Here is a 27945-nt window from a genome sequence, read left to right as displayed (position 1 = left end):
GTGAAGGAATTTGTCTTACCAAATATGTGGTGAGCCTGTGAATTTAAATGAGCTTTCAGATCCCTACACTGAAAAAATGTGGCAGAGAAGCAATGTTTCCGGGTAGCTTTAATGTTGTTTGGAGATGAAGGTGACCGACTAGATGCTAGCTCTGCATTCACAGAGCTACTCAGCAGCAAATGAGCTGGGCACACTGAGGGTGCACAACACTGTTTATTTAGCCTGAAAACCACTAAGTGTGTTTCAGTTGAAAGCCTGCATCGGCCGTACCGTTCTTGCAAAGCAAGCAAGTCACACCACTGATGTTTTACTATTGCAAAATTGTTTGAAGACAACTCACCCCTTTCTAGAGGCATGGTTGGAGCTCAGGGACAGGTAGGGGAGGGCAGCCCCTCCCCATCAGGCAGAGGCTCCCTGGCAGGACCACAGGGGCAGGTGCTTATCTGGCCCCTCTCTTGGCCTCACCGTGGCCCTGGTCTAATCCCGACACCTGGGTGAACATCTCTTGTCACCATGGTCTGAGCTGGTGACCTGGGCCCTCGGCAGCCAGCATGAGTCTGCCCACTGGCAGCCCCCACTCAGGGCTCTCTTTCCCGAGGGAACAGCTCCCAGACACCTATGACTTGTCTTCTGCAAGATAGCTTCACAAGGGCATTTGCATTCCATGGCTGAGGAAATAGTGAGGACTGAGAGCATGGTGCTTTCATTCCTCTTGTGTGTATTGATTTTATGGTGTTGATATTCTGGTTCAGTTTCCATGGGGGGGGGAATCATGAATGAATGTTGTTAGCAATGGGGGGCCCTTTAGGAGAACAGATGAGAACAGATGAGAGTTCATAGTTCTGTCCTCAGGAGAGATGTTATCTGTGGCATAAAGTCTGTCCTAGCCACAACTAGAAGTAAAACCAGCAATTAGATATGTAAAAATATGGTTCAATATGGTAAAAGTTGTGATATGTAGGAGATTTCTAGATGTCAAGAAAAATCCTTTAACTGTGTCTGGTTTTGTCAAGGCCAGTAACAGTGTTCTGCAAGTATTTTAAGAAAAAAGTCATCACAATGAAGGGGCTGCCACCAGACAGAAGAAGTATAAGCAATCAGCATGACATAAAAGATGTTGCTGAGATGGTTTTGCATTTGGAAAGAAATACAGTGATGTACCTGACAACTTGGTAGGAAATGGAGTCATATGAAAATGTCTTTCAGTTTTTAATGTGGAATAGGTTCAGGCTAAATAACTTTCCAAAATCATAATATTCCAATAAGATGTTTGATGCAATGTGCACAGCATAAAAGTACTGACACTCCCCACGAAAAGAGCAGTCTAATGGATTTTGTGTGGAGTAACTGGAAACTAGCAGTTTCCAGCAGTGGAGATGTTATATGAATTAGCATGTATGTAATTTTCTGCAAGAACCACATCTCCTTGTTTATGCTATTCTATATTTTGTATTAACGATCTAGAAGGTATGTGAAGACATTCATAGACAATAACTTTTGAGAAATCACAAATATTGCTCTGATAGTAAAAACTGTATTATGGAATACTTTATAAATTATATTAAGAGAGTTTATAATAACTGTCGGAAGAGCCATAATTCTAGAAACAAAGAGTATGGGCTATTCAAAAAATATTTTGGAGACAATAGGAGACATGAAACAGCAGACAGGGAACTCCAGGAATGTTACAACAAAAAGTTGTGCAGTGTAAATCATGGACATACTGAGGGGAATAAACCTGGGGGGGAGGGGGAGTGGGTGCATGCATGTTTTTATTTACTGGAGCAAAATGTTAGGATTTATGTCAAAAAAACTTTGAAAAATATTTGAAAGTTGTTTAGGGTTTTGAGAAGAGAGTGTAGAAAATACTTAAGAGCAGGAGATTTTTGGAGCTGTTTACTTGATCAAAAAGAAAGTTATCTGTGTTTACAAGGAGCAGAGTATGGACATTAATCTAGAGCTGAGAAACATATAACAGGGCCAAGACTTCAAAGTAAGAAATACGCAACACATTTTAACAGTTTTTAACAGTTTTAACAGTTCAGGTAATTGACCAGTAGAACAAACTGCTGAGGAGTTGATGAATTCTTCATCTCTTGATGTCTCCGTAATCAAGATTGAATACCTTTCTCAGTGTGTATGAATAAAATTGATTAATTTGACTTAGCACAACTAATAAGATTGGTGGAGGTCACTAACATAGGCTAAATTTAAGGGGATAATAACAGGTAATTTTTAGAAATCATCTCCCCATCCCAAGTTAACTTGAAGAAAAAGCAATTTACAACTATTTATCTTTGTAGGTGTATTTAAGAGAATGGCCAGGAGGTCTGGGTAAACAGTACCATAATTTGACAAACAAGTAACCTGTTGATCACCATCTCTGTCAGCTTCATAGCTGTTTCATCATGATTAGGAGTGATCAGGAGTCACAAGATTCCTTTCCTGTAGCTTCTCTCTTTATACATTTCAAGGGCAGCTGAAAATGTAATTTTATTCATGTTTATTTGTTAACTTTGTTGTGAAGCAGAATGCATGTAAGGCTAATTGCTTCTTGATCTCTTACTGCTGACTTATTGACCTGGCTTGTCAAACTCACTAAATAGATGATTAAACATATGCCACAGGAATCTGAAAACAAAATCCAACCCACAGGAAATCAGAATTAAATATGATTCTATTAGTCAGTGAAATGACACTGAAAGAGACAAAAATATCCCTATATGGGATTACAGAGACAAAAATATTCCTATAGTCCTTTACTGATCTAAAAATATATAGTTTTTCAGCAGACTGCTTGAACATCAGAAGAAGTTTAGTAACAAAGATGGACATTTCTTCCAGTAAGACCAAAATTTGGACCTGCAGTTCCCTCCAGAGAAAAGAGAGAGAGAGAGAGAGAGAGAGAGAGAGAGAGAGAGAGAGAGAGAGACTCCCTCAGGAATTCAGTATTAGATTCTGTGAATTGCCTTGAAGGACAGTTTCTCTCTATTGAAAGCAAGGCACTAAGCTAATTTTAATGTAATGAGTCATATCAGACTACTTTTATTTCTCCATGACATTCTGTTGTCCATATTATTGTCCTGTCCATATAAGGGATCAGACTAGATGGAAGAGTATTTGGCCTTTAAATCTATAAATTCTTAGAATTACGCTACAATAAAGAGTTGCTAGTTTTGTAATCTTGTATAAATCAGCAAATCAGTATTGGTAGTTTACATAACAAAACAGGAATGAGCAAATAAATAGAGCATTATTGCCTCAAGCCAAGAAGAGGTTGATTTGTGAAACACACACTTTAAAAAATGTACTGTACCAAGCATTTGGGGATATTTTGCTTGTTTGCTGTATAACAGCATCATGATACTATACAAGATACTCAAACACAGTTGCCACCTTGAAGAATACAACGTAGTCCTGTGTTCTTTAAATGAGCCATGCTAACTTACTCTAGACAAACAACTTGAGTTTACCAAGTGTAGAGGAGTGGTGTGTAACTGCAAAACGCTGCTAAATCTGTATGATTCTGACAAAGAAATCAACTTAGACTTGAGATTGAGAGAAGGGAACTCAAATAACAGTGTGACATATACCATGGGAAATCTTCAGTTGGAGAATCCAGAGAGGATGAGTACTTGCTATCCTTCCACATGATCCAGATGAAGAAGAGAGAAGTACTTAACCCTACAGTATTGAAAGGCACTATAATGTTGTATTCAGTATAGATTGTGAGCTCTGTGTTTTAGCCCTAGGACTTAAAAGATTTCAGTTGCAAGTGTCATGAGTGGTGGAGAGGAAAGCGATTGGTTTTGATGCTTCAATTATGTTCTTTTAAGACACCAGCAATGACAAAACATGAAGGAAGAGGTGTTCTTAAGTGCTTTGCATATCTTTGGATTTTCAGCAGAAAGAGAGGCAACAATGTATTTTTAAGCATTTTGCATTTGTCTAGCTGTCTAGTCCAGCCACAGTCTTCATAAGTAGTTGAGATTCAAATTCTTTCACAATTGTCTTTTAGTGAAAGGAATTAAAATTAACAATCCACATTATCACACAAGTGATAAATTCAGGATTGAAATGTGAATGCTTGCAGCCTGCATGACGGAGAGGGTGGCTGAAAGCTGTATGTCCAATCAGGGAATGTCAAGGTATTCTGCACAGTGCTTCGCCAGTTGCAGTTCTCTAAAGTCACCTCTGGTTGCAACCTTCTCTTTTGTACAGTGGAAACAGAGGAAGCAAAACATTCTTTGGAATGAATTCTGGTGTGGTGAACAGCTTCACCAGGATGTTTAAACAGAATGGAATAGTGGTCTGGTCTGGAGAGAAAAAAGGAGGGGAAATACTCCATCTCTTGTGATGTAGCCTTTCTTTTTTCCCTTCTCTCATACGATTCTTTGGCTTGTAGTTGACTTTTTGGTTCTTCCTATGAAAACTTTTTCTCTTGCTTCCTTGAAAACCTTTGCTGCTTTTTCCTATGACCTTTGTCCAACCTCTCTGGGAAGCAGTAACCTAATGTTGAGTGTCTGCATCACTGTGTGTCTGGAATCATAACAATCCTAGGAAGATTGTGAACTAGCTTGCATTTGCTAGCTGTGGTACAACAGGAGTATGGTAATGTCCAGTTGTAGCTCAGAGCATTCACCTCTTCATTAACTGTGTGATAATAATTAAGTGGTGACCCATCCAAAATAACAATTTTCTGTTAGATAAATGTCAAGTTAGAAGAATAAACTTTTGTTATGGAAAAAAAAATCTATTGGCTTTAAAGATATTCTTTTCATATTAGCAAAATACCTCCACCAAGAACCAGTGCAAGTGAAATGTTGCCAGTGAACATAAGCAATAAAAATACATCGGTCACTTGGAAGTAAACTTACTAAAAGCCTTGACATACTAAATAAAACTTTCATTAAGAAACAAAGTCACATTAACATTTTGATGAAAAGTCAGTTGTATACTTCCTTCTCAGTTACAGTGTGTCAAATCTGAGATCCTAGCAGTAGGAAAACGGTACCTCTTATTTATTCTTGCCTCCTTTTGTCATGCTAGAAAAAGGTATGCTTTACCTTGAACGTTTACTTCATGAGTCATCTTACTGTTTATAAGATATGCCCTAGTATGGAAAATAAAGAACAGTCCATACCTATGTGAATCAAAATTATTTTTAGGTCTCATCAGAGTGGAAAAAAAAAGAAACTTTAGTTCAGTATTACTTAGCGACAAAGCAAAATTCTATCTTGATTCTCTGAAATGAAGGTTTTTTACAAAGTATGTGTAGGACCAGTTTCACAGGGCCTCATGTAACCTAATGCTATGCTTACAAGTGCACAAATGCTATAAGGAATGTGAAGTCTTCATGATATATAAGAGGTAGATAGCCAAGGTAGCTGCAAATATTCGAAGAGTCTGTAGCCCCGTATTACCATGCTCTACTCAAGGTCATTAGGCCTGAACAGGAGTAATTACCCCAGGCAGAGAATTGGATTAATGGTTGCATTTCTTCTAGTACCTTCATGAATAGAACTGTAAACTCTGCAAAAATATGTGTTGTGAAACAAAGAGAATGCATCGTTCTGAGTAACACCTGCGGATCATGCACATTTTGAGAACATCGTTTCTTCTGGCATACTTGTCTCTCTGTCTGACTCTGACAAGGCCTTTTTCAGATGCCTTCCCACTCCTCACTGGTTCAGCATTCTGTTTTTTGTCCTTAGCCAGAATTCGTCTCTCTCCTCTACCTGGGAGAAAATGGGAACTTCTTGTTCAGGTTCAAGATGGAGTACAATCAAAGAAAGAAGGGATTTTTTTAAGAGTTCTTGTTTATCTGTTTTTCCAGAGAAAGAGGAATTGAGTTTAAAACTGTCACAGGTAAAATGGGCAAAACGAAAATGTACTGATGTGGGAGATCTTTGCAAAAGGAAGAGCATAATACTAACAAATGAGGAAAAACATATAGAGTGTGGGGTTCTTTTAGTATTCAATTTGCTTTTAAGTGAACATCTTTAAAAAATATTTTGTCAAATGCAATTATGAAGTAAGGGGACAGTACATATCTAAATGGTCTGCAAAATTTCAAGATTTTCAATGTTCTATGTCTATATTTTATCTTTTTTTTCCAGTCTAACAACTTCTAAAATTATGGCTAAACATTTTAAATACCTTAAAAAAAAAAGATTTATCCTATTCTGCCTGAATTAGACTGCATTTCCCTTAAAGTCCTCTGAACTAACCTTGCAGCTCTTGTTTTATTTACTGCATATTACTTGGATATTGAACAGATTCCTGTACATAACTTGCTATTAAGTTTAGCTTAAGCTTTTTTAACCTTGAAGAAGCTAGGTATTACTTGGAAGCATGTATATATTCCTGTCGTATTCTTCAAGGAACTGATTAACTTTGGAGGCTGTACCAGGTCTGGCCATTCATCAGAATGTTCTGTAGTATTGACAGTAGTGTTTGCCTTGCACAGTGTTGCCACCATACTAATTTTATTCTCCTTAAAGAAATTGTGGACATTTCATTTTAATCTTTAGGAGCGTCTTCTACTTTCTTTACTGCCTGCTCACATTGCCATGGAAATGAAAGCAGAGATCATTCAGAGGTTACAAGGTCCGAAGGCAGGTCAACTGGAAAACACCAACAACTTCCACAATTTGTATGTCAAAAGGCACACCAATGTAAGGTATTGTACTGTAATTAAATGTATCAACAACACTCAGAAAAACAAAATTGAAAAGAAAGTGTTAAGGGAGCAATTAAGAAAGTAATTCTTTTAATATGATTTTTCAACAACTTAATGTTTATTATCTGTTAATCTGATCAAATGCTGACAATTCCATGTTCCAGAAAGCCACAAAGGTGATGATGCAGTGCAGTTGTTTAGAAAAAGCCACACAATAATAGGTTTCTTTGATAATGTCTTCTTGGTCTGTTCAGCCTGGAGAAGAGACTGAGGAGAGAACTCATAGCAGTCTATTATTTCCTCCTGAGGAGAAAAGGAGGGGCAGAAACCAGACTGACCAGTGACAGGGCCCAAGGGAATGGCCTGAAGTTGTGTCAGGGGAGGTTTAGGCTGAATATTAAAAAGAGGTTCTCCACCCAGAGGGTGTTTGGGCCCTTGAACAGGCTCCCCAGGAAAGTGGTTACAGCACTAAGCCTGGCAGAGTTCAAGAAGTGTATGGATGATACTCTCTGGCACCTGGTGAGACTCTTGGGGACGGTCCTGTGCAAGGCCAGGAGTTTGACTCAATGATCCTTGGGGGTCCCTTCCGACTCGGCAGATTCTGTGATTCTGTGATTTTTCAAGTTAAAGTACTAAATCTTGCTTTCATGTATACTAGTCAAAATTGTAATTCATGTCAGTTTTACTATTTTGATTTTGTATTTTTCTTAACTGGAACGACTTCTCAGGCTTTATAGCATTTAAATAGAGACAGCTGTATGACATATGTATTTTACACAGTGCCTGAGATAAAATATTCTGATGAAGGATCCAATTATTTATTAATTATAAACTTTAGTAGTTTGAAAAATAACTCACCATTTATTTCAAACAGTCTTTCTTCTCTCCAATTTCTTTGGCCTTTAGACAAGTTTTTTTTTTCTTTTGCCTTTGGACAAGTTAGTTTGAATTACATTCTTAGAAACTTTAATACACTAACAAATATAGGTATAGAATGTCTATAAATACTTGTAAATATAGGTATACTATAAAGGTAATATTTGAAGAGATAATACCTATAAATATAGGTATATATTACCTATAAACATAGCACCTATTTAGTTAAATGTAGCTTTGCCTATAAATATAGTTGTATTTATTCCCCTACATTTAGCAGTGGCTGTTTTGGGTATGGGCATACCCCTGTGAAGTCCAGAATGCTTACCCTCAGGTTTAGCTGTTGAGTGATAAATCTGATTCCTGCAGAAGGAAACTGTGACCAAGATTCTGTTCATTTCTATTTCTATCTAGTATCTTGTATGCTGATATTGTGGGATTCACTCGCCTGGCCAGTGACTGCTCACCAGGGGAATTGGTACACATGCTAAATGAGCTGTTTGGCAAGTTTGATCAGATTGCAAAGGTGGGTTTCTATGGTCTACTATGTTAGTTTAAGTAAGTCATCTTTAAAATATTTTTTTCTTCTCAGGATCTTCAAGCAGTATTTCTGAAACTTTGGCAGGAAGATTGGATTTGAAACATGAAGGAAAAAACCGTGGCTCTGGTCTGAGTGCATCAGTGTATTTATGTCAGTGTGACAATCTGTGAAACTCAAGATAATTCTCTCTAATAGGACCAATAGAGACAGCCTATGGAGCCCAGTAAAGCTTAATAGCAGATGAACACTTCTTTCAATACCTTTTTTACAGTGACAAGGATTATGAAACTCAACATAGAAAAGTGTTAGTTTTCTGATCTCTGGAAAAGCATTCAAGAGATTGGAGGAGAAGAGAGACAATATTGGTTGAAGCAATTTTAATCACTGACCACAGCCTCTTGATCACTCAAGGAAAGAACAAAATGCAATTAGAAAATTTTCTTCTGTTTATTTGGGTGCCATTTTAAAAAAATTACATCAAACTTAATGTGTGAAAGTGAAATCAGAAACACCTGAACATATAAAAATTCCTGTATTATTAGTTCAAAAACTACTGGCCAGTATTGGCTTTAAAAACATAAAAACCTTTATATTAAAATACATTGAATTATAGAAATACTATTATTATTGGTAATTTCTGGAAGTATTCCATAGTACATCTTCAGAGATGTAAATGTGGAAGGCTAAGTGTTTTGATTTCATATTTCAAACAAAAAGGCTTTTTTTTTTTTGATTGAGAATATGATAGTTTGGCTCAGTTTTCTAATTTCAGCTGTGAGCAACATGCATATATATGTTTTGCAGTGTATTTTCTTCCTGATTGTGCCCATTAAGGACCATAACAGATGGAGAGATCATTCGTACAAATCCTAACAGCACTTCTGTTTTAGCAAGCCAAATCCTTCTCTTCTGAAACAAGATTGAGTAGAATAAATTTGCTAACATCATTTAAATCAGACTTTGTAACAGTGTCCCTGCGTTTCTGTATTTCAAGTTGAAAGTGACCATCTCACCTTGTTTTTTCCTCTAGGAAAACGAATGTATGAGAATTAAAATCTTAGGTGACTGCTATTACTGTGTTTCTGGGCTACCTATATCTCTTCAAAATCATGCCAAGAATTGTGTGAAAATGGGACTGGACATGTGTGAAGCCATTAAGTAAGTGCCAAACTTATTGTTAAATATTCAAAAATAAATCTCCCTTCTACCTGTATCTGTGCTACTAACTGAAACATTCAGACCTGCAGTATTTGACATGTTTCACTGCAAGGTCCAGTGTGGTTATCATGATCTTGGCCTTAGCAAAGAAATGTTTTAAAATGTTGGGTTGTGTGAGGCTATGTCATCACTACACCATAAAGATGATTAATGGCCTGGAACATTGCTCATATGCGGAAAGGCTGAGAGAACTGGGACTGTTTAACCTCTAGGAGTGAAAGCCAAGGGGAAAAAAATCTCATCAATGTATTTAAGTACCTGAAGTGAGAGCACAAAGAAAATGTAGCCAGGCCATTCAGTGGTGCCCAGTGACAGGCCTAGAGGCCACGGGCACAAACTGAAACACAGGAGGTTTCTTCTGAGCTTCAGGAAACACTTTAATTTCATTGTGAAGGCCACTGAGCACTGGCATGGGTTGCTTAGGGAGGTTGTGGAGTTTCCAGCCTTGGAGATGCTCAAAATCCAACTGGTATGGCCCTAAGCAACATGCTTTAGCTGGCTGTGCTTTAAACAGGAGGATGGACTAGACAATCTCGAAGTGTCCCTTCTGACCTCAACTATTCTGTAACTCTGTGATTATGAGATGGTAAATATCCCAAGAGACATCTCTTAAAACTTCAAAGCTTTCCTTTTTGCAGAGTTGTGATGCCGCCACCCACCTGTGAGTCAAATATCTATGAGAAGCCAGAGCTCCTGGCTCCTCCTAAGTTTGGAATTCAGTAGTGGTCAGGAGCTGTTAGCTGTCAACAATTAAGATACCTCACAGCCCTTAGCCTGTGGAGTGATACTGAGCAGGTCCACCAAAGAGATTTTTAATGGCTTAGAGATTTCTGGGCGGAGAGACCTATTTCCTTACGTTGTTAGATAAGCAATTAAATATGCCTGTCTTACTAAACCCCACATTTAGGTTTAAGTTCACCTTTTTGTATAGGGGAGGACTTCCTGAAATGTTTTTTTCAGTCAACACATTAAAGGTACTATTGAGAATTCTGTACTTATCAACAGTATTTTGAATTTCTGGATTACTACAGATGTCCCTTATTTTTTTCCCCATAAAAATTGTGCTTGTTCTGTCCTTGAAAGAGAAGACAGAGCAAAGTATTTGTGAATCCCAATATGATTGCATTTGCAATAGCAGTTGTAACTTTTTTCAAGTAACTCAAGTAATAACAGGAGGCTTGATGTGCTTGTGAAAAAGAAATATGGTTGTATTTGATGGATTAGCACTGTAAGACAGCTGAGGATACAGCTACTGCAATACTTGAAGAATCCTCTAGCTTGTTATTGAAGAGTAGGTTGGGAATGGATTACAGACAACTGTAGCAGTTAGTGGCACAAATATCTTTTCTGTAGAAAAACTAAGTTTCCTTTGACTAAAATTACAGTATATCTAGGTGAGCTACACTTTGCAAAAACATGTATCATGTGGAGGTCTAGATATCTGGGAGTCAGTACAGAAATCAGGTTGCTGCATTTTTTAAAATTTTTTTTTTGTCATCTGTGTGTACCTTACCTTGCGTCCAAAAAGCCTCATTTTTTAGATGGTAGTTGTAGTACTTCTTGACAAGCTTTAAAATGTACAGATTTGGTTGTCTCTTCACTTGTTTTCACTGGATACTTTCTCTTTTTTACTTAGACATACTAGACCAATATTATAATTAAAACATTTGCTTCTCTAGCATATTAGGAACTAAAGCTACCATCCCCTCAGTAGAGCAGTTGGTGAAAGGGTGTCAGTCCTGAAGTTCTGAGCCACCCTCTTCATTGGCTTAAAAGTGTTGGAATTTTCTCCCCAGCCTTTGAGTGAAAATGAAAGCTTTCTGGTTTAGATTTCAAAAGACCTGTGTGCTGTGTGAGAAATGTGAGTTAAAAGCATTTGCATAGAGTTTCTGATCAGCCTGTTTCTTTGTTACTTAAGAGAAGAAAGTATAGGAGGTTACAGGCTGGTGGAAAAACAATGCTAAGCTCAAGCCATTAAGTGCTCTTCACGAAGAACTGAAAGTACAATATCACACATCATAATGGAATGTTTTACTTGAGCTCAGAGAGCAATCTGTCAGTTCCTCACACTTCAGAACTTCCCAATTTTCTTGGAAATAGCTTCTGCTCAAGCTGCTATCAGGTATGTTCATTGTTAATGCTGTATGATCAGGTTCTCCTTGGTAAGAGCAGCCTTATAGAGTAGAAAATTATATGTTAGTTGTGTAGCATATTCTGATCTGACTTTATTACTGTAGTCAGAAATCACAACGCTCCCGGAGATGCCTGATACCACAGCCTGTTTACAGAAGAAGTGTGGAATCTGCACCCTGTGCTTTCAAATGCTTTTGAAGTATTATGTCAAGTGTTGCAGCCTGCAGCAAAATTGCTAATTATTAATCAACTCCATATTTTGTTGTATGATTGCTGCATCTTTGTATAGAAGCATCTTCTGACATACTTCTGTGCTCTGTAAAATGAGAAGTAGTAATACTCTTGCTCTTGGAAGTGTGTAACTCAGTATGTTTGACTCACTCTATCTAAAATATCTTTCTTGCCAGATATGAATTTTTGTTATATTCAGTCAAGGAGGTGCAAACTGCCCCTTCAGTGTGTAAGCTACTGAAATAGAGGAGTTTGCTGTTTAGATTAACTATTCTGTATAGGTTTTACCACCTGAATATGGTTTCAGTTCCACTTCTCTTTAAAGCAATAAAGAGTAATTCTGCCAAATTGCCAGGTGATATGTAGTACAAAGTCTTATTTAGTCTTGTTATCTAATGATGTGTAGCTCCATTTTGAGCAATTCAGCCTCGCTATGCTTTGGATTGTTCCCATTTAAATGTGGGTTGTAGTCCCATTGATTAATTTCATTGCAGCTCTGCTCTATGTTGGAACAAATCCAATGTTTCTTGTAGCCTGCAGTCTGCTTGCCCAGGAGTTGGATGCTCACCTTATCAATCCATAGATGCCGATGCTGCCTGTGATGTTGAGAACCAGCCACCTTAACTGGGTTCTTCAGGGCTAGAGTTTATCTGTTAAGGCTAAATATGTTTATTTGTACATATAGGGGTTGTTTTCCTTCAGCCCAAACTCCACTCCTTTGCCTCTCCTGTTTCTCAGCCACATGTTTCTCAAGGACTGTCTTTGATTTGGTAGCATAAAGTGAGTTCCATTTCAGAGGAAAGTAAAAGAAACTGTTGGATGAGATGGTTACACCATTTGGAATGTTAGATACAAAAAAAAATAATTTTTTTAGCTATATTTTCTCTCTTGTAGGTCTGATCCCAAAGGAAAATATGTATTTAAAACTAGCAATTTGGGGGGGACTAAATGCTTAAGGCTCACTGAATGTGTTGTAGTCTCTTAGATACCTTAGCCCATAGTTAGAGATGAATAAAGCTCAGGTGAAGAGAGTAGGTGTTTTCTTAATGACCTGAACCCTTGCTTGTGGGGAGTAAAGTTGCTACAACTATCTGCAAGCTAACCATGCCTCTGAAAAACATGAAATCCTTACAAACTCAAATTTCAGATTACAATAGGAGAAATACAGTCTTGATGAGTATTTTGACTGCCTAGCCAGGATGGGCACATAGACTATGGTTTGCTGAGGGAAACCGGAGAGACTATGGGAGAGAAAATTAAATAAAAGTGGGAAGTTTCAGAAACACTTGTGTAGGTAAGTTGAGTGTCCTATGGGAATGTGATAGATACCTTCTCGAATGCATTGTGTCTGCGTCATCATAGCAATTGTTCAAGGAGCACAGGAGAGAAGTAGTAGTAAGCCCTAATTTGGTCCAGAGTTACACGGCTAATTTAAAGTCTTCTATGGTTTTTTTAATTTGTGAGACAGAGGAAAAGATTCAGTAGTAGTACATGTTCTAGTTGCTCCCCTCCTTAACTCCTGAGAGCTTATTATAAAGCAAACTTTGTTCTGCTTGCTCTGCAGAATATGGCAGGGCAGCCTTTTGCCAATTTACTCCTAGAGGATAAATGTTCCTCTTCTATTTTGCCCAGTTTTGTAAAATACTTGTTTTCAGAAGTGCTAAACTTGTGTCATATTCCTTGTACAAAGCAAAATGGCATTTGTCATTTGCCAGGCAATTTATTTTCAAGTGTGTCAGCTACATGAGAGCAGTGTAAGATGGGGAAGTGAAAAGAGATACTAATAAACACTTGATAGAGACTGCAGGAATTAAAATAGTTTCAGTCATGCTCCTGTTACCTTAATTTCCCAGAAAAAGAACACTTGAGGACTAATGCTTAAATGTAGGATTTACCATATCAAATTAAGCCTATTAGGTTTTATATTCCTGTTCATTAAAAAAAAAAAAAAAGATAAATGGACCAGCTCAATTCTTTAATTCAGAGCTGATGATTCTCATCACTGAGACTGAAGATGTTGCTAGAACTATGAACCTGACTCGTATATAGGAGCCATTTGGTTTCCTTATTCTATAGTTGTTTCTTCCATGAATACCCTGAATTTCTCCAAGATAAATCTATATGCATGTTCCTTATTACTGGTCAGGTTTGGATCCATGTGAGTTGGGGTTTTAATACCTAAGTGTAGTCAAGTTATGATCTTTCCATTTCTTAAAGCTATATAAGCCTATCAATATCTGAATTTGGTTTATAACTCCTTACATACGTAGTTACATATGACATGTGTCTGAAAATGTTCTATTTGTTGGACTTAAGTCACCCACTCATGATTCAGAAAAGCTGCTTCTGGAAAAATAAATGCCTATCTTATGTACAGAGGTATTCTGAGATTTGGGCTGGGTGAAAAAATACTTAACTCTGTCATTGAAAAGGTCAAAAGTTTAGATGTGGTCTAGACAGTGGAGGTGTATTCACTGTATAACGCTGTAGTTGGTACAGCATGCACTAAGCATGTGGAAGGCTGTTGAGCCTCATGTTCTCCACAGTCTGAATGGCACTGCGTACAAACCACAGCCTGTAGAATATCCTGCGGTGCCGTGTTTTTCATCCTTCCCTGCAGATATGACAGATAAGAGAAGGTCTTCAACATAGATATTAGGGTCTTCAGGTAGAAGGGCACCTAACAGTAGTTTCAGATCTCTGAAAGCTTTCTGCAGAACAGAAACAGTCCTTAGGTTCTACCATGAGACCAGACATTTCCACTACTTAGCTCAGCCCTTCCAAATAGTTTCATATGAGTATAAAAGAAGGAACTTCAGGTGTGGACTTGAGAATTAATATTTCTACAAACTTTTTCAAGTCCAGCTAATAGGAAAGGTAATATATAATCCTAGCATACAAAGAATGGAGACAATGGTAAAAAGAGGTAAATGTTATTACGGTTGAAATTGCTAAATTTCATAGAAGGGTTTTGATCAGAATGGACCTTAAAGATCACTTAGTTTTAATCACCCTGCCACGGGCTGGAACACCTCCCATGAGAGCAGGTTGCTCAAAGCCTCATCCAGCCTGGCTTTGAGCACTTCCAGGGATGTGGCATCCACATAATTTTGACTGGTAAATTAAAAGAAAACAAAGGGCCTGTTATGTATATTAACAGAGGTTTTCTTATCGACTGCAGGAAAGTGAGAGATGCAACGGGAGTTGATATCAATATGCGCGTGGGAGTGCACTCGGGGAATGTGCTGTGCGGTGTTATTGGGCTGCAGAAGTGGCAGTATGATGTGTGGTCACACGATGTTACTCTGGCCAATCACATGGAAGCTGGAGGAGTCCCAGGGTAAGAAGCTTCCCTGTTAACCTCTGGGAACATGGATTTTTCAGCCACAAAGAAACACATAGGTACTGTGTCTTAAGGTTTCATGGAGATGCGTGAGCTAATTCTTAGTGCTGTCTTTAGCTTAAAAAAAAAGGGACACTCAGTATTTCCAGTGATTTTAAGAAGCATTTATTTGTGTACAGAAACCTTTAGATTTATTCCCATTAGAACTCCTAAAAATTAGAGGGACTGTAAATGAAGTGAGCAGCATAGAAGAGGTAAAGCTAGTAAAATGGCTGATCAGGTTCAAATTATGGTTTTGATCAGTATTTGTGATTCTGTCATTCTTTTAAAATATAATTTCAGCCGTGTTCACATCACCTCAGTCACCTTGGCACATTTGAATGGAGCTTACAAAGTGGAAGATGGGGATGGAGACGTGAGGGACCCGTATCTGAAAGAGCATAATGTTAAGACTTACTTTGTAATCAATCCTAAGGTTAGTAGTACTTTTATTTGTGGCCAGTCATAGTTATTTTTGAGCAGAACCACTAATCTCTTTATTGAATAATTCACTACCATAAGATATTGATCAGAGCTGTTATTGATGCCTACAAATACATAATGTTTGCATTGCAAATGTTTCCCACTCTTCAGAAATAAGTCTCTGATATTTCCCAGCAATATCATTAAGATTTGCAGGTTCCTAGCAACTCTCCATTTTTAAGTTCTTAGGCATGCAGATCTGTGGTACCAGATGATGTACTGCTGCTTCAAAAGGTCATGAACACAAAGCCTGATAACACCTTTTATTTTCTTCCAACCAGGGAGAAAAACGAAGCCCTCAGCACCACATTCGACCTCGACACACTCTTGATGGCGCCAAAATGAGAGCTTCTGTCCGCATGACCCGGTACCTGGAATCTTGGGGAGCAGCCAAGCCATTTGCACACTTGCACCACAGGGACAGCATGACCACTGAAAATGGCAAGATAAGCACAACAGTAGGGGCCTACTTATGTCATTTCATACAATTTAGTAACATTTGAAAGGAAAAAGGTGCTCACTGCTAAATACCTGGTTATTTCTGATAGAAGAAGATACATATGTTTGTACAGGGCATAAACCAGTGAAATTGTTGGGAGCTTTTCCATTGACATGGGAGCTTTGAATTAGATCTAAGAAACCATGTCTTCCTATAAATGCATCTCTGAATTACAAGGAGTCCAACATACTTATTAAAATACACAGTTTGACCCTCTGAGCTCAGACCCTCCTCAGGCACAGCATGGAGAGTGGCTGCTGTTTGTCTTGTGGGAAGATATTTTGAACATAATGCCAGAATGAAACACCTTTAGGAAGGAAAACTTTTAATACAGAGAAATTCCTTATGATTCATTGACTGTTCAGCTACATTCTCTGTTTGGAACATGCCAAACCTGAAGCAAAGGCTATGAGGTTAGAATAATCCCTGTGGTAGCTGGAGTGGACTTTATTCATAGAGTACTCCAGGAGCCAAATCCATACTCACTGTTACATCTATTTTCCGAAGGTGCACCTGCCACTCATTAGCTGTGGTTGATGGCCTGAGTTTTAGAATACTATACTGCAATGTTGCATCTCTTACGCTGAACAGATTCTTTTTAATTTTGCTTAGCACTGTTTTTCTGCTGTCAGTAAGACACTGTGGGTCTACAGCTTGTACATTCATTATCTTCTAAAAAGTGAAAGCACAAAGGTAAATTGTAATAGCTTTCAACACTGGCATTCAGTTTTGTTCCAGTTACATATGGGAACATAGGATTGAGCCACGTATTCTTGTTCAATAAATACAGTGCATCAGAATGTGTATTGTGGCATTTTCATTACAGAAAGTACCCAGCCATCACTATTAATCACAAAATAAATGTGGCTGTGATGGCTGCTGTTACTTATTAATAAAAAATAATGACTATTGTCTGTATTTGGTTACTCAGGTCTGTTTTTTTCAAAAGCACTTTAAATTTTTTTTTGCTGAAGCTGTCAAAAGTTTGGGCTGCATCCAAACAGTGGTGACGTTGAAGTATTTCCGGTAAAGCAAAATATTCTTGGATTCAGACTGTTGTATTACTTGTTTAGTGTTTATAATGATAGATCAGTTTTCCCCCAGGTCAGTTCATCTTTACTCTTGGCTGGATTTTTCTTTTAAACAATTTTAATCTAATGCTAAAAGTATTTGTATTGGAAACTTTCCCCCTTACTTGACCCTGTTTTCAACACTGTTTTTAAAGCAACTTAGTATTGTCAAAGTCTATTGTAATTAATAAGGTTTTTTTGTTTGTTTGTTCTTTAGGATGTTCCCATGGGGCAATATCATTTTCAGCGTTGCAGAGAGAGGTAAATTAATCTTAAAAAATTACTTATTCATCAAAAGTCTATATAAATACATATGCATTCATATGCTTTCAAATATTGAGGTCCATTTCTCATGCAAACTGTTTTTTCAGCTGATACCTCTTATGTAGAGAAGGGCTATGGAAATAGATGGGCAGACATATTACTTATGAATTGCAAATACACTTCCTCCTAACAGAGAGCATTATTCTGAATTGGTATGTTGGTGAGCTACTATTCGTTTCTCCTAACAAACCAGATACTCTATCAGTGGGAAGAAAATTATATGCAGGAAAATTTGGAGGAGGCACAGAGGGGTAAGAAAAGAGCAGACGGAAAGGTCTGTTAATAATTTTTCTTAGAACGGCTAATAATATGTACTAAAAGAGACATATATTCGTTTAATCGCTTTGTATTTGTATTGTGGTCTCTTATTTCAGTCTATTGTATGTTTGCAGTAATAGACATTTGAAAGGTATTTTATGGTCTTCCTACAGTGCTCATGCTGCACAAAATGTTTACAAGATTACAATAGCTCTAAGTTTTCATGCTGCTACTTGGTACTTTGATTACTAGGGCAAGATGATGATACCATAAATACCGTAAAGTCATTTGAAAGAACCTTTTAAAAAAATTGTGTTTTCATTGTCCTTGGTTACTGTAGAGCTGTGCAATTACCTAAAATATTGCTAAGTTCCAGAGGATGACTAACTTTTGACTGAATATTCCTTAATAAAAAGAGTCTAGTTTTAAAACTGCACATTTACATTTGGACAGTCCAAAGAACATTTAGACATGTCCAAAGAACTTCTATCAACCAGTGAAAGATCACTGTGCAGTGACATTTGGAAATACTGCAGTTCTTGAAGTTTCGGAAGTATTCTTGCTTTTGTGTTTCTAAACTCCATTCCAAAATAGATTCCAAAGGTACAAATGTATCTTGATACCATACTATGGAAGGAGTTTCTATAAACCGTTACTGGCATCTAATGTCCTTAGTAAGGCAGACATGTAACTAGGATTCTATCTAAGCTAGTTAGTCATTCCCACATGAGAGAGCTGAAAAGATCATAAGCACTTTGCAAATCCATATTTTATTAGAATATAAAAATGTAGGGTTTGAAGCCAGACTGTAGGCTTCTGTTTGTGGCACTCTTAGCTCTTATGTAGCTACACAATAGTCTTATGTTGTTAAGAATCTGCCAAGAGGATAAGTGTAATTAGACAATGTCTCCTCATCTGTATATTTCTTCTAGATTGTTTATATGTGAAAAATGAGTTATAAGCGCTTTCTTACCTAAATTCAATAGCATTGAATAGACAAAAAATAGATTTTTTTTTTTAAAAATAGTGTTTTTTAAAATTCCTGTAAGTACGCTAATATAATTTCTGTATTAATTTGAATCCTGCAACTGGTTGTAAGTTTGGATGTTGAAGAAAACCAGTGCTACCTTTTACAGAGTTCAATTTGTAGCTTAAGAACATTTTGGTAAGCAAAGAGTCAAATTTCAGATCTAGCTGTTGACATCTTACAAAACACTGTTTTTAAGTTAACATTGGATTTAAGTTTTCAAATAAAGAGACATAATCTATCAGTATTTTAAATATATAATTTTTAAGGAGAGCACAACTACTGAAAGGATTGATGATGTTTGCAGTAATTTATATTAGCAAAGACAAACCCATTCTGATGATCTTCTGTTGGGTTCATGTTCAGTCCAGTCAAAAGAAAAGGTGAGTTTTTTGTTGCAGGTGATTTACAAGGTTATAAACAGAGAAACATGATGTATGTTTGAAACTAGTTTAAGATCGTTCTGAGTTTTCTTATTAAAAATAATAAAGTATTTCCAAGAAAAGAAGAGCTATCAGGCTTATGGTAGAGAATACCTATTATGCTTCAGTACACTATCACATTGTGCTCATCATAAAATTCTGACAAGGTTTTCAAAAATAACTGCAAGAAACAGGAATGTTTTATGAATATGAGCATATTCTCATTCTTTTTCATGAATTCATAATACTGTGGAAGACTTTCCTTCAACCAGAATTTCTTGAGTTCTCTTGGGTTTGTTTCTGAAGTTTTCTTATGTTTGTGTTTTAAGGGATTGCTAGTAGCTAAACTCTAGATTTGTGAGTGTGTACGTGTGTGTCAGACTGTACCTTATGCTGGTATTTTTAAGAGCTTATTACGAGGCTCAGTGTACCTGATGCCTATAGCTCCTATTGCAGTATACATTTTAAAAAATTGTTATTATCCTCGCGTGTTTATGGTAGCCATTGTTTAATGTTTATTAGCAATGTAATGATTTTCCAAAGTAAATTCCCACATTTTTCATTTCAGAACAAAATCCCAGAAAAGGAGGTTTGAGGAGGAACTGAATGAGAGGATGATCCAGGCCATTGATGGAATCAATGCTCAAAAGTAAGTTATTATCCCCCGTTGTTTTTATCCTTTCCAATTTTGGCATAAATCTGCAAGATATTTTTTGCCCCCACATGCACACCAAATCTGAAAGCAGTAAAGGTGTCACTAATATAGGCATAGGAAGCTCTGCACATTGTGAAGATTGGCTGTACAGTAGCATTTTCTACTATATGAGATAAGACAGTGCCTGTGAATCATGGTGTGACAGAGGCTTCGACTTGTCCTGATCTTCATAGCATAGGGGTTTTTGCTCTGTAGCTGTTTGTATCTGTAGACTCATAGCCACAACTACAGAGTTGCCTTAACTGATAGCAGAGGAGTAAGATCCAAGAAATAAATGGCTTGGGAATCAGAATGATGTGAAAATAGATGCTTCACAATTGTCACAGAAAAAAATTCCTCAGAAAATTTCCCTAAAATCATAGTTTAATATCTCAGTGTTTCAACTAGTTGGTTGACTTCTTAGAGAAGATCTTGCTGGCATATTGGAATTGCTGGGGGAGGCAATCTGACATATTTTTTCTGTGCCCTAGGAGGAGCTGGAGGCAGTATTGATCTTCTCTGTTTGCTGGTGAACAGATAAGACTCAGAGAGAAATCAATATCAGAAAAAAATAAGCGTTCAGGCTTTTTATATTTGTCTGATGAAATACGGGAATTGCCCTTCAAAAATGTGGACAATAATTGCGATGAATTAGGTTTCCCCCTCTACTTTTGTTACTCAGAATCTTAATCATCTGAGTATTACACCTAATTATTAAATGCTCATATGTCACATTTGGAGTTTTTTTCATCTTTTAGTCCTATTAATGGTACTTTGCCTTAGGAAGATATTTTTCAGTCATTTTAGAAAAGAGTGTTGGGAGTTGTAGGCCACAGAAAGAATACAGTGAAAGAAGGTAGGTCATGTGATAGGCAAAGCCTTATACTAGACTTGCCTAAAGATTATACTAGACTTGCCTAAAACAACTGTATAAATTTTGGTAGTTTTTATATGTCTTTGGGTACACTTGCTCTGATAAGTGGATTGTAAAAATGATGGTTTGATGTCAAAAGTAATTCATGTCTTTAAATGCATTAAAATAATGTGTGACCATACTGTATGTTGTTTTATCTCAGGGAATCCTTGTCTTATCTAATTAGTACATAAAAGTCAGAGAAACTTTGGGATATAAAATGTTTCTGAAAATTTCTCAGTGTGTTTCGTAAATTACATGGGGAATTGCATCAAGATAAGGGATGATCTTGAATATCAGAAAGGCTGAATGTCACCTTCCAAAACTAGATTGTCTACCTGTCTGAGTATTGATTTGCTGAATGAAACACTTAAAAGCTATGATTCAGTCGAATACCTGAGACTAAGTTGTCAAAAGTCCTGATTCCTCAAACAGCAAATTAATTCAATAATACTGTAACTATGTGAAGGCTAAGCACATAGAACAGTTAAATAAAATATTTCCTACATTTAGAACACAAAACTAATCACCTTGTACATATTTTTGTGCCTCAGTTTTTTGGCTGTAAAGTGAAAATAACATTGTCAGCTACAGTAATCGAGTGGTTGTGAAACAAAATCTTTTGCTTTTGTGAACCAAGAAGCAAAGAAAAGATTTAAGTATTTAAGATATAGATTTTATGAAAATCTATAAGAAGCCTGGTACTTCTAAATGTTCTTAGTTGTAAAGTTTGGATTGTATAGGAAATAGGTCTGTGACTGAATAAAGAAAATTAGAAAAACATTATTGCACTTAATATATGGTATTAAAAGTACCATGCTTTTGACCTTTTTAGTTAGAAAAATGCATGAAAGGAATTCAAAAGCAAACATTCACTGTACAGAGTCATTTTTCTTCCACCTTGAACTGTCAGCATGGTCTGACTTTTTCATCCGTACCATGGTTCTTTGCCACGTTTCATTCTGTAAAAAAAGTAACTGGTTGCAAGAAAATGGTCATAATATGGGGGCCTTTGGAAATTACATGGCCAGGTGTAATTTTACTTTACAGCCAGTAACTGGAAGATAAGGAAATGTAGAGTCTATCTTCTTAGTCCAAGACAATGCTGTAGCCGAAATGAATCACTGTCTTTACACAGTGTAAAATAGTATGATATGTATTGAAATTGTACCTCAAGTTTTTAAAGTCACTGTAGTGTTTTCTCTGGGCTTCCTCCCTCACTGCTCCCTTGCCAGTTCACAAGCTGGTTTAGTGATCTTTCCACAAAGCTGCCAAGCGCCACATGCACGCACAGTCGGTAGCTCTGGACACCTGGGTTAAATTCCTTCTTGTGGAATATAAATGAAACTCTAGCATCTAAAAAGCAGCCCAGGGGGTTTACAGCATGATTCAGAGTAGTAGACTTAGTTAGCAATGCTCCTTGCAGAGTTGCATGAGGAAAGTTATGACCTGTTTATTCAATATTATTCTTTTAGAGCACTGCATTAAAAGATACAGAAATACAGATTTAAAAGAGTGAGTGAGAAACAAAGAGCTTCAGTGCCTTAGCCATTAGAGTGTAACATCGTGCTTTCTCCATGTGTTTCCTTTTGCTGTACATTCAACAAAGTACTCCTGACTGCAAAGTGCCTGTCCTGCACAAGAGGGGGATGAGCAGCCTTAGCTATGCCATCCCGAGCCTTGGTGGTTAGGAACTTGTGTAGGACATGGATGGATGGTAGTCTGTTAGCTTTGGTACCTACCTTTTCAGGAGACATCCCCAAAGTACTCGCAAATACTTTGGTAACTTTTAGGCTCATCAGGGAGTGAGGCTGGAGGCAGAATTTTCAGCCCTTATCTCTATGCCAAAGGTATGTGCTTTCTCTTCAGTACTAGCTCTCCACTTCCATTTGTATGTGTTGTACTATTCCCTTGTCTCAGACCTCCAGCACGTGCTACCTAAAACCAGTATAGAGTTTTTTTTTTTCTGAGCTGTAAAAAAAACCTAACAGCTTCTGATTTAATTATTTGCAAAAGAGGGTTACTTTAAGTTTGATTCTTCTAACTAAATGGGAAAAGAATTGCATTAAATTTTAAGAGTTTACTAAAAATGTTCCACAAAATGAATGTTTTCTCCAGTAGATTACAGCTGAGCCAAAACAAAATGATGCCATAGATACACTAGCCTATAACATGTGTTTTTTTCTCAGAATCCTAACTGTGATCAGATATAAACGTGAACCATTGCAGAGCAAACTGGGAAATATATTTTGGAATTAAACATTCCTAGAACTGAGAATGTTTATAGCCCCTTATTATAATGAAACTGATTGCACAGGAACAGGGACAGTCTCCCAGGCAGGGAAACAAATATTTTTGATTTCATAAATCAAAGCTAATAGCTTACCCTCCACCCTGTCCACTCCTGTTCTCCCAGGACCTTAATTTTGGATCTGTTCCACTGTGGTTCATTACTGCTACTTATTTGCATTGCAGCCTGTCATTTGAGACTGAGAGCACTACTTAGAGCCTAATTTAAAGTTATTGCTGGAGATGTTGAAAAAAAACTCAGGCTCAACTATTATTCAAGCTCAAATATTGCATATTCGCAGAATTAGTCTGCTTAATTAATTTTTTTTTTCAGATTTGTTTAGTGCTCTTGAGGTACAAGCAGCATAACTTTCTTGAAATTTTAATATTTTATATCTTTTCAAGTATCCATTTAAATAAATGTAAACTTTCGTATTAAAACATTTCATTTTGTAAAAGTTATGTCAAGCTTTTGTCAAGATTCATTTAGTTTAAAATACATCTTTCATTTCAATGCAAGTACTTATACAATTTCTCCTTTTTAAGTGGGGAAGAAGTTTTTATAATCAGCAAAAAGGTCAAAATCTACCTCTGTAGTGCAGGGCTGTGGTCAAGAGACTGACACAGTTCAAAGACAAAATCACTCCTCCTCTTTTAGTAATGTTTATTACATTTTCGTTTGCAATAGGAGTTTGTGAAGTGTAATTTACCTACCACTTTTGCATATCAGAACAGTGTGCTTTCTAAAAGAAACTTATGAAGGACTGGTTTCATCTCAGGTTCTCTTCTGTCTGCTGGATGTATTTCGGACATGAGTGGAAAATCACTGTTAGAATTACATCATATTAATCTCTCCCTTGATTCTGCTTAGGAGTGATCTACAGAAAAGCTATTGTTCATCTGAGCTTTTGTTTCATGTTAGCAGTAGAAGTCAAAAAGGAGAGGGGATTTGTAGTCTCCACTTTTACTGTCAGTGAAAATTCACCATATACATTGCACTACATAAGAACTTGCTTTATTCCAACTGAATTTCTTATTTTGCTGCACTTCACTTATGTAAAAGGACAGGACTGCTTTATTCTTATCTCAGTGATAACATTCCTTTTCTCTTCTAGGCAATGGCTTAAATCTGAAGACATTCAAAGAATATCACTTCTTTTCTATAATAAGACTCTGGAAAAAGAAGTAAGTTATTTTCAGTAAGTGCAGTTGCACATTTATTGGTCAATTCCTTCTTTGACCTACCCTAAATGAGGCTTGTATCCCTTGGTTTTGTAACACATAGCCATGTCTACACCACCTCTCCTGTAGGGAGAGGTGATCAAACCTTACAATAATATTTTAGCTGATTTACAGAAGAAATTTTATGAATGTGATGTCTGCAACTACTTCCCTGTTTGTAGGGCTCTGCATTTCACTTGAATTTCTTGAATTTTACATGGTCTCACAGAAGTGGGAAAAGGTTTGATAGTCCAATTTTTATGTGTCTGGAGCAAACAATTTCTAAGTTCCATAATCTGTTTTCTCAAAAGGCGTTTAACAAACTGCACTGGTTTGGGGTTTGGGATTTTTTTTCAATGTCTCAAAGACTTCTGTAGTAATGTAATAATTACCTGTAATAATGATAGACTTGAAATGATATCAGTTGCTCATTAGTTTTCTCCATATGCACTTGCTACTCACAGTCATTTCTGGGAAACAATACTATAACTGTCTTTTTAAGAAAAATGCCTTGCTGTCTTGAGTGCAGCATACCAAATGTTCTTCAGACTAATAACATGTGATAAAAAACACTTGATACCTGTATGTTCAGGTGGATTAACTGGTAGTTTTTCTTGTCCTTGGAATAATGATGTTGGAGAACGAAGGATTCCTCCCTTTTAGGTGACTGTCATGACCACTAGCCTATAAAGTTGGGCCTTTTCTTTGTTTTATGGCCCTGTGGACTTTGAGTATATTTCTGCATACTGGCAGAGCTTCAGCAGGAAGATTGGGGAGTTGCCTCTTTCTGCTTTCTCATAAGCATAGGGCAGCTGATAGCTGAACAGTTATGCTGTTGTAAAGCAAAAAAAGCTTAACCTAAGGAGTGAGTTGCCTGCCTTTGTTAGGAAATGTATGGAGAAATGGGAAACACTCAAATACATTTAGAAGTGGATTGGAATTCCGTGAGATTTTAGCAGCAGCTCAAGGTCCAAAAATTGTTGAACAGGACTATTATAAACGTATTTAACAGACGGAAGAACACAACTTGCTGCAAATTTATGCATCAAGCAAAGTCATATTTGTACCTTGAAATTCAGTTAGGTACGTGATCAGAATTGCTTTTTGTTCATCATATAGTGACTATATAAATAGTCACTATATAGTGATCTATAGTGACTATATCACTTATATATTGCTTTTATAAGTGAAAAAAGCTGTTTGGTTACCAAAGTCCATTTCTTCATGTTCATGTAAAGTTTGGTGCACTGATTTCATGGGCAGAGCTTGGCAGTAAGCACAAAGACATAGCTGTGTGCTTGCAGTAAGAAGGCACAGCTCATGCACTTCCCATTTTCTGAAGTTTGCATTTTGAGCACTTTGTGAAAGTAATCTGTGGTGTATTTTCTTATAGTAATTAAATCTTGAACTTTTATCCCTTGCAAAAAAATTTGGATAGTGCAAGTAACTTTATTAGCTACTTAGATCATTTCCCTTTGAGTATTTAATTGGTTTCAACCTAGATATATCTATCTCAAATAGCAGAACAGCTCTGATAAATATTTCATTGCTTAATTCTCATGTCTCTAGACAGAGTAATTAGAGATAAATAGATTTTTCTCATGACAAAACAGATCAAATTGACTCTCTCCTAAGAATATCAAGTGTTTAGTAGTATCAGTGGACATAGGAGGGCATTTAACAGAGACATAAAATATTTTAATTGAAGTAATAATATAGGTCCAGTAAATATCAGTGTGATTGCTAGCTATGCTCTGTAGTACGGTTGATAATTTGCTACTTTTTGTGCTCAGAAATTTCCTGTTTAAATGAGCGTTATGTTTTTCATAAATGTTTCAGCCCATTCAGTATTTTTCAATAATTGAAAATCAGTTTGAAGGATTAATGACAAAGAATCTTGGAATCTGTTAAGAATGTTTGGCCATTCCTAAAAATATTTTTAAAAATGTTTAAATTTTTTTGTTGTTTACTAAACTTTTTATTATGAATTTGGGATAGTCAGTTCAGCACAAGTCTGTTTGACATGGCTGTTTTTCAAGAAGCAAAAGGATTCAATACTATGCCTGATAACCCCTAGCCCTAGATTAGTGGATATGAAGTCACTGAAGAACAGGAAATTTACTGTTGCTAAAGACTGCCTATACATGTGTGCATCTTTAAGCTGAAGTTTCAGTTGGCTGATATTTTATCTGCTTTGGCAATTATTTTTTTAACATTTGATTTTTTTTTTCTTCTAGTACCGCGCAACTACTCTGCCTGCATTTAAGTATTATGTGACTTGTGCCTGTCTCATATTCTTCTGCATTTTTGTTGTACAGATTCTGGTTTTGCCAAAGTAAGTGATATTTAACGTGTACTCATTCCTATGTATATTTGCTCATTGGTATTAAAAAATATGAGTAAAAAAATTGTTGTCAGATTACAGAAGTCAATTTGTGGAAACAAAATTGAATAGAGAAGACTGAGAATTTCATACCACTTTCAAAGTTAGGCTTATTTCTAATTTTAAACACTGTCAATAGTGTTGTGCCAAACACTAGTATAAATTCTTAATTCATTTTAGTTTTTCTCCTTGCATTTAAAAATATTATGATGATGATGACAGGAATGAAATTCATATGTGTAAATAAAGTAATACAAGCTATAAGTTTGTGCAACTAAAATTATATGTAAAATGTGTGATGGACATTGAAGTGGGACAAAATGGATTACAGAATTGGAACTGTGATAAATAAATGTATTTAACATATCACTGTGATAATACTACTCTATTAAACATTAAAACATAATTAGTATTCATAATGATTATATTTTAGTTAATATTATAATATAATTAATTTCTGCAATAATAATTTTCATCAGAATTTATATAGTATGAGCTGATTTATATTTGTGTATATAAATCAGGGGTTTTTTCTGTGTGCATTCTAGAAAGGCTAAAAACTGGAAGATAGTTCTAATAAAAAATGTTTCATTAGACTTCTTAGAACGGAATTTTGCTGTGGATAGTTTACCAAGTGGAAAGTTGATATTTGTTTTATAGGAATCATTTCTAAAGACAACATTTTATGTTCCTTGTACATAATACAATATTTCTTAACTCGTTGTCCTTTCTCCTGTACAGTCCTTTCAGGAGAAATTACTTGTAATCACAGTTGGTTGATGGGTCTTGTTCTGTAGTATTTACTCACATTTTAATTCAAAGACAGAAGGAACTGTTAGGTCATTATAAATTGATTTTCCACACTGCAGACTTATTTTATAACATATATAAAGTTTTATGGACTTCTGTTCAGATGTTACAGCAAACAGTTTCTCGGCTAGCGTCTAAAACAGAGATACAAGCCACCAAGGGACACTCTTCCAAGAGTTCAGCAGTATCCTACTCATGGTTCAATCTGACTTTGGGCATTACTATTGAAAAATATGAAACTAAGACACATGGCTAATTTTATTTTACAAGCTTATACTATATTTTGATAAATATGGGAATTAATTCAGGGAAATTCATGATTTGTGGTATCCCAAAAGCCAAAGATGAATCTCACTACTCCCTTGCAGCAGTATGATTTCTGAATCTGTTTTTAGGTTTTGATTTCATTCATGAAAATTAATCTACATTTATCATCTATCATACATGTAGTAAGAAGCTCATTTTGCTCTATCCTTATTATGTCACTTA

The 27945-nt window shown here is 36.4% G+C and overlaps 1 protein-coding gene across 1 annotated transcript in view; it reads left to right on the top strand.

The window, feature by feature from the left end:
• The window catches only part of ADCY2 (adenylate cyclase 2), a 206652-nt gene that overhangs the window by 128016 nt on the left and 50691 nt on the right, over window positions 1-27945 (top strand). The window contains exons 5-14 of the mRNA XM_027878943.1: window positions 6534-6682; window positions 7973-8084; window positions 9130-9257; window positions 14863-15021; window positions 15367-15499; window positions 15828-16004; window positions 17333-17376; window positions 19715-19795; window positions 24158-24227; window positions 26501-26598. Coding sequence (XP_027734744.1) covers window positions 6534-6682; window positions 7973-8084; window positions 9130-9257; window positions 14863-15021; window positions 15367-15499; window positions 15828-16004; window positions 17333-17376; window positions 19715-19795; window positions 24158-24227; window positions 26501-26598 — 1151 coding nt within the window. The remainder of the gene's footprint in view (window positions 1-6533; window positions 6683-7972; window positions 8085-9129; window positions 9258-14862; window positions 15022-15366; window positions 15500-15827; window positions 16005-17332; window positions 17377-19714; window positions 19796-24157; window positions 24228-26500; window positions 26599-27945) is intronic.

Source organism: Empidonax traillii, unplaced genomic scaffold (assembly GCF_003031625.1).
Source record: "Empidonax traillii isolate 1590-97213 ecotype Southwest subspecies unplaced genomic scaffold, ASM303162v1 scaffold48:size2401408, whole genome shotgun sequence".
NCBI classification, from domain to species: Eukaryota; Metazoa; Chordata; class Aves; order Passeriformes; family Tyrannidae; genus Empidonax; species Empidonax traillii.
The sequence above is the reverse complement of the archived record's forward strand: the minus strand, read 5'-3'. Positions and strand labels throughout refer to the sequence as shown.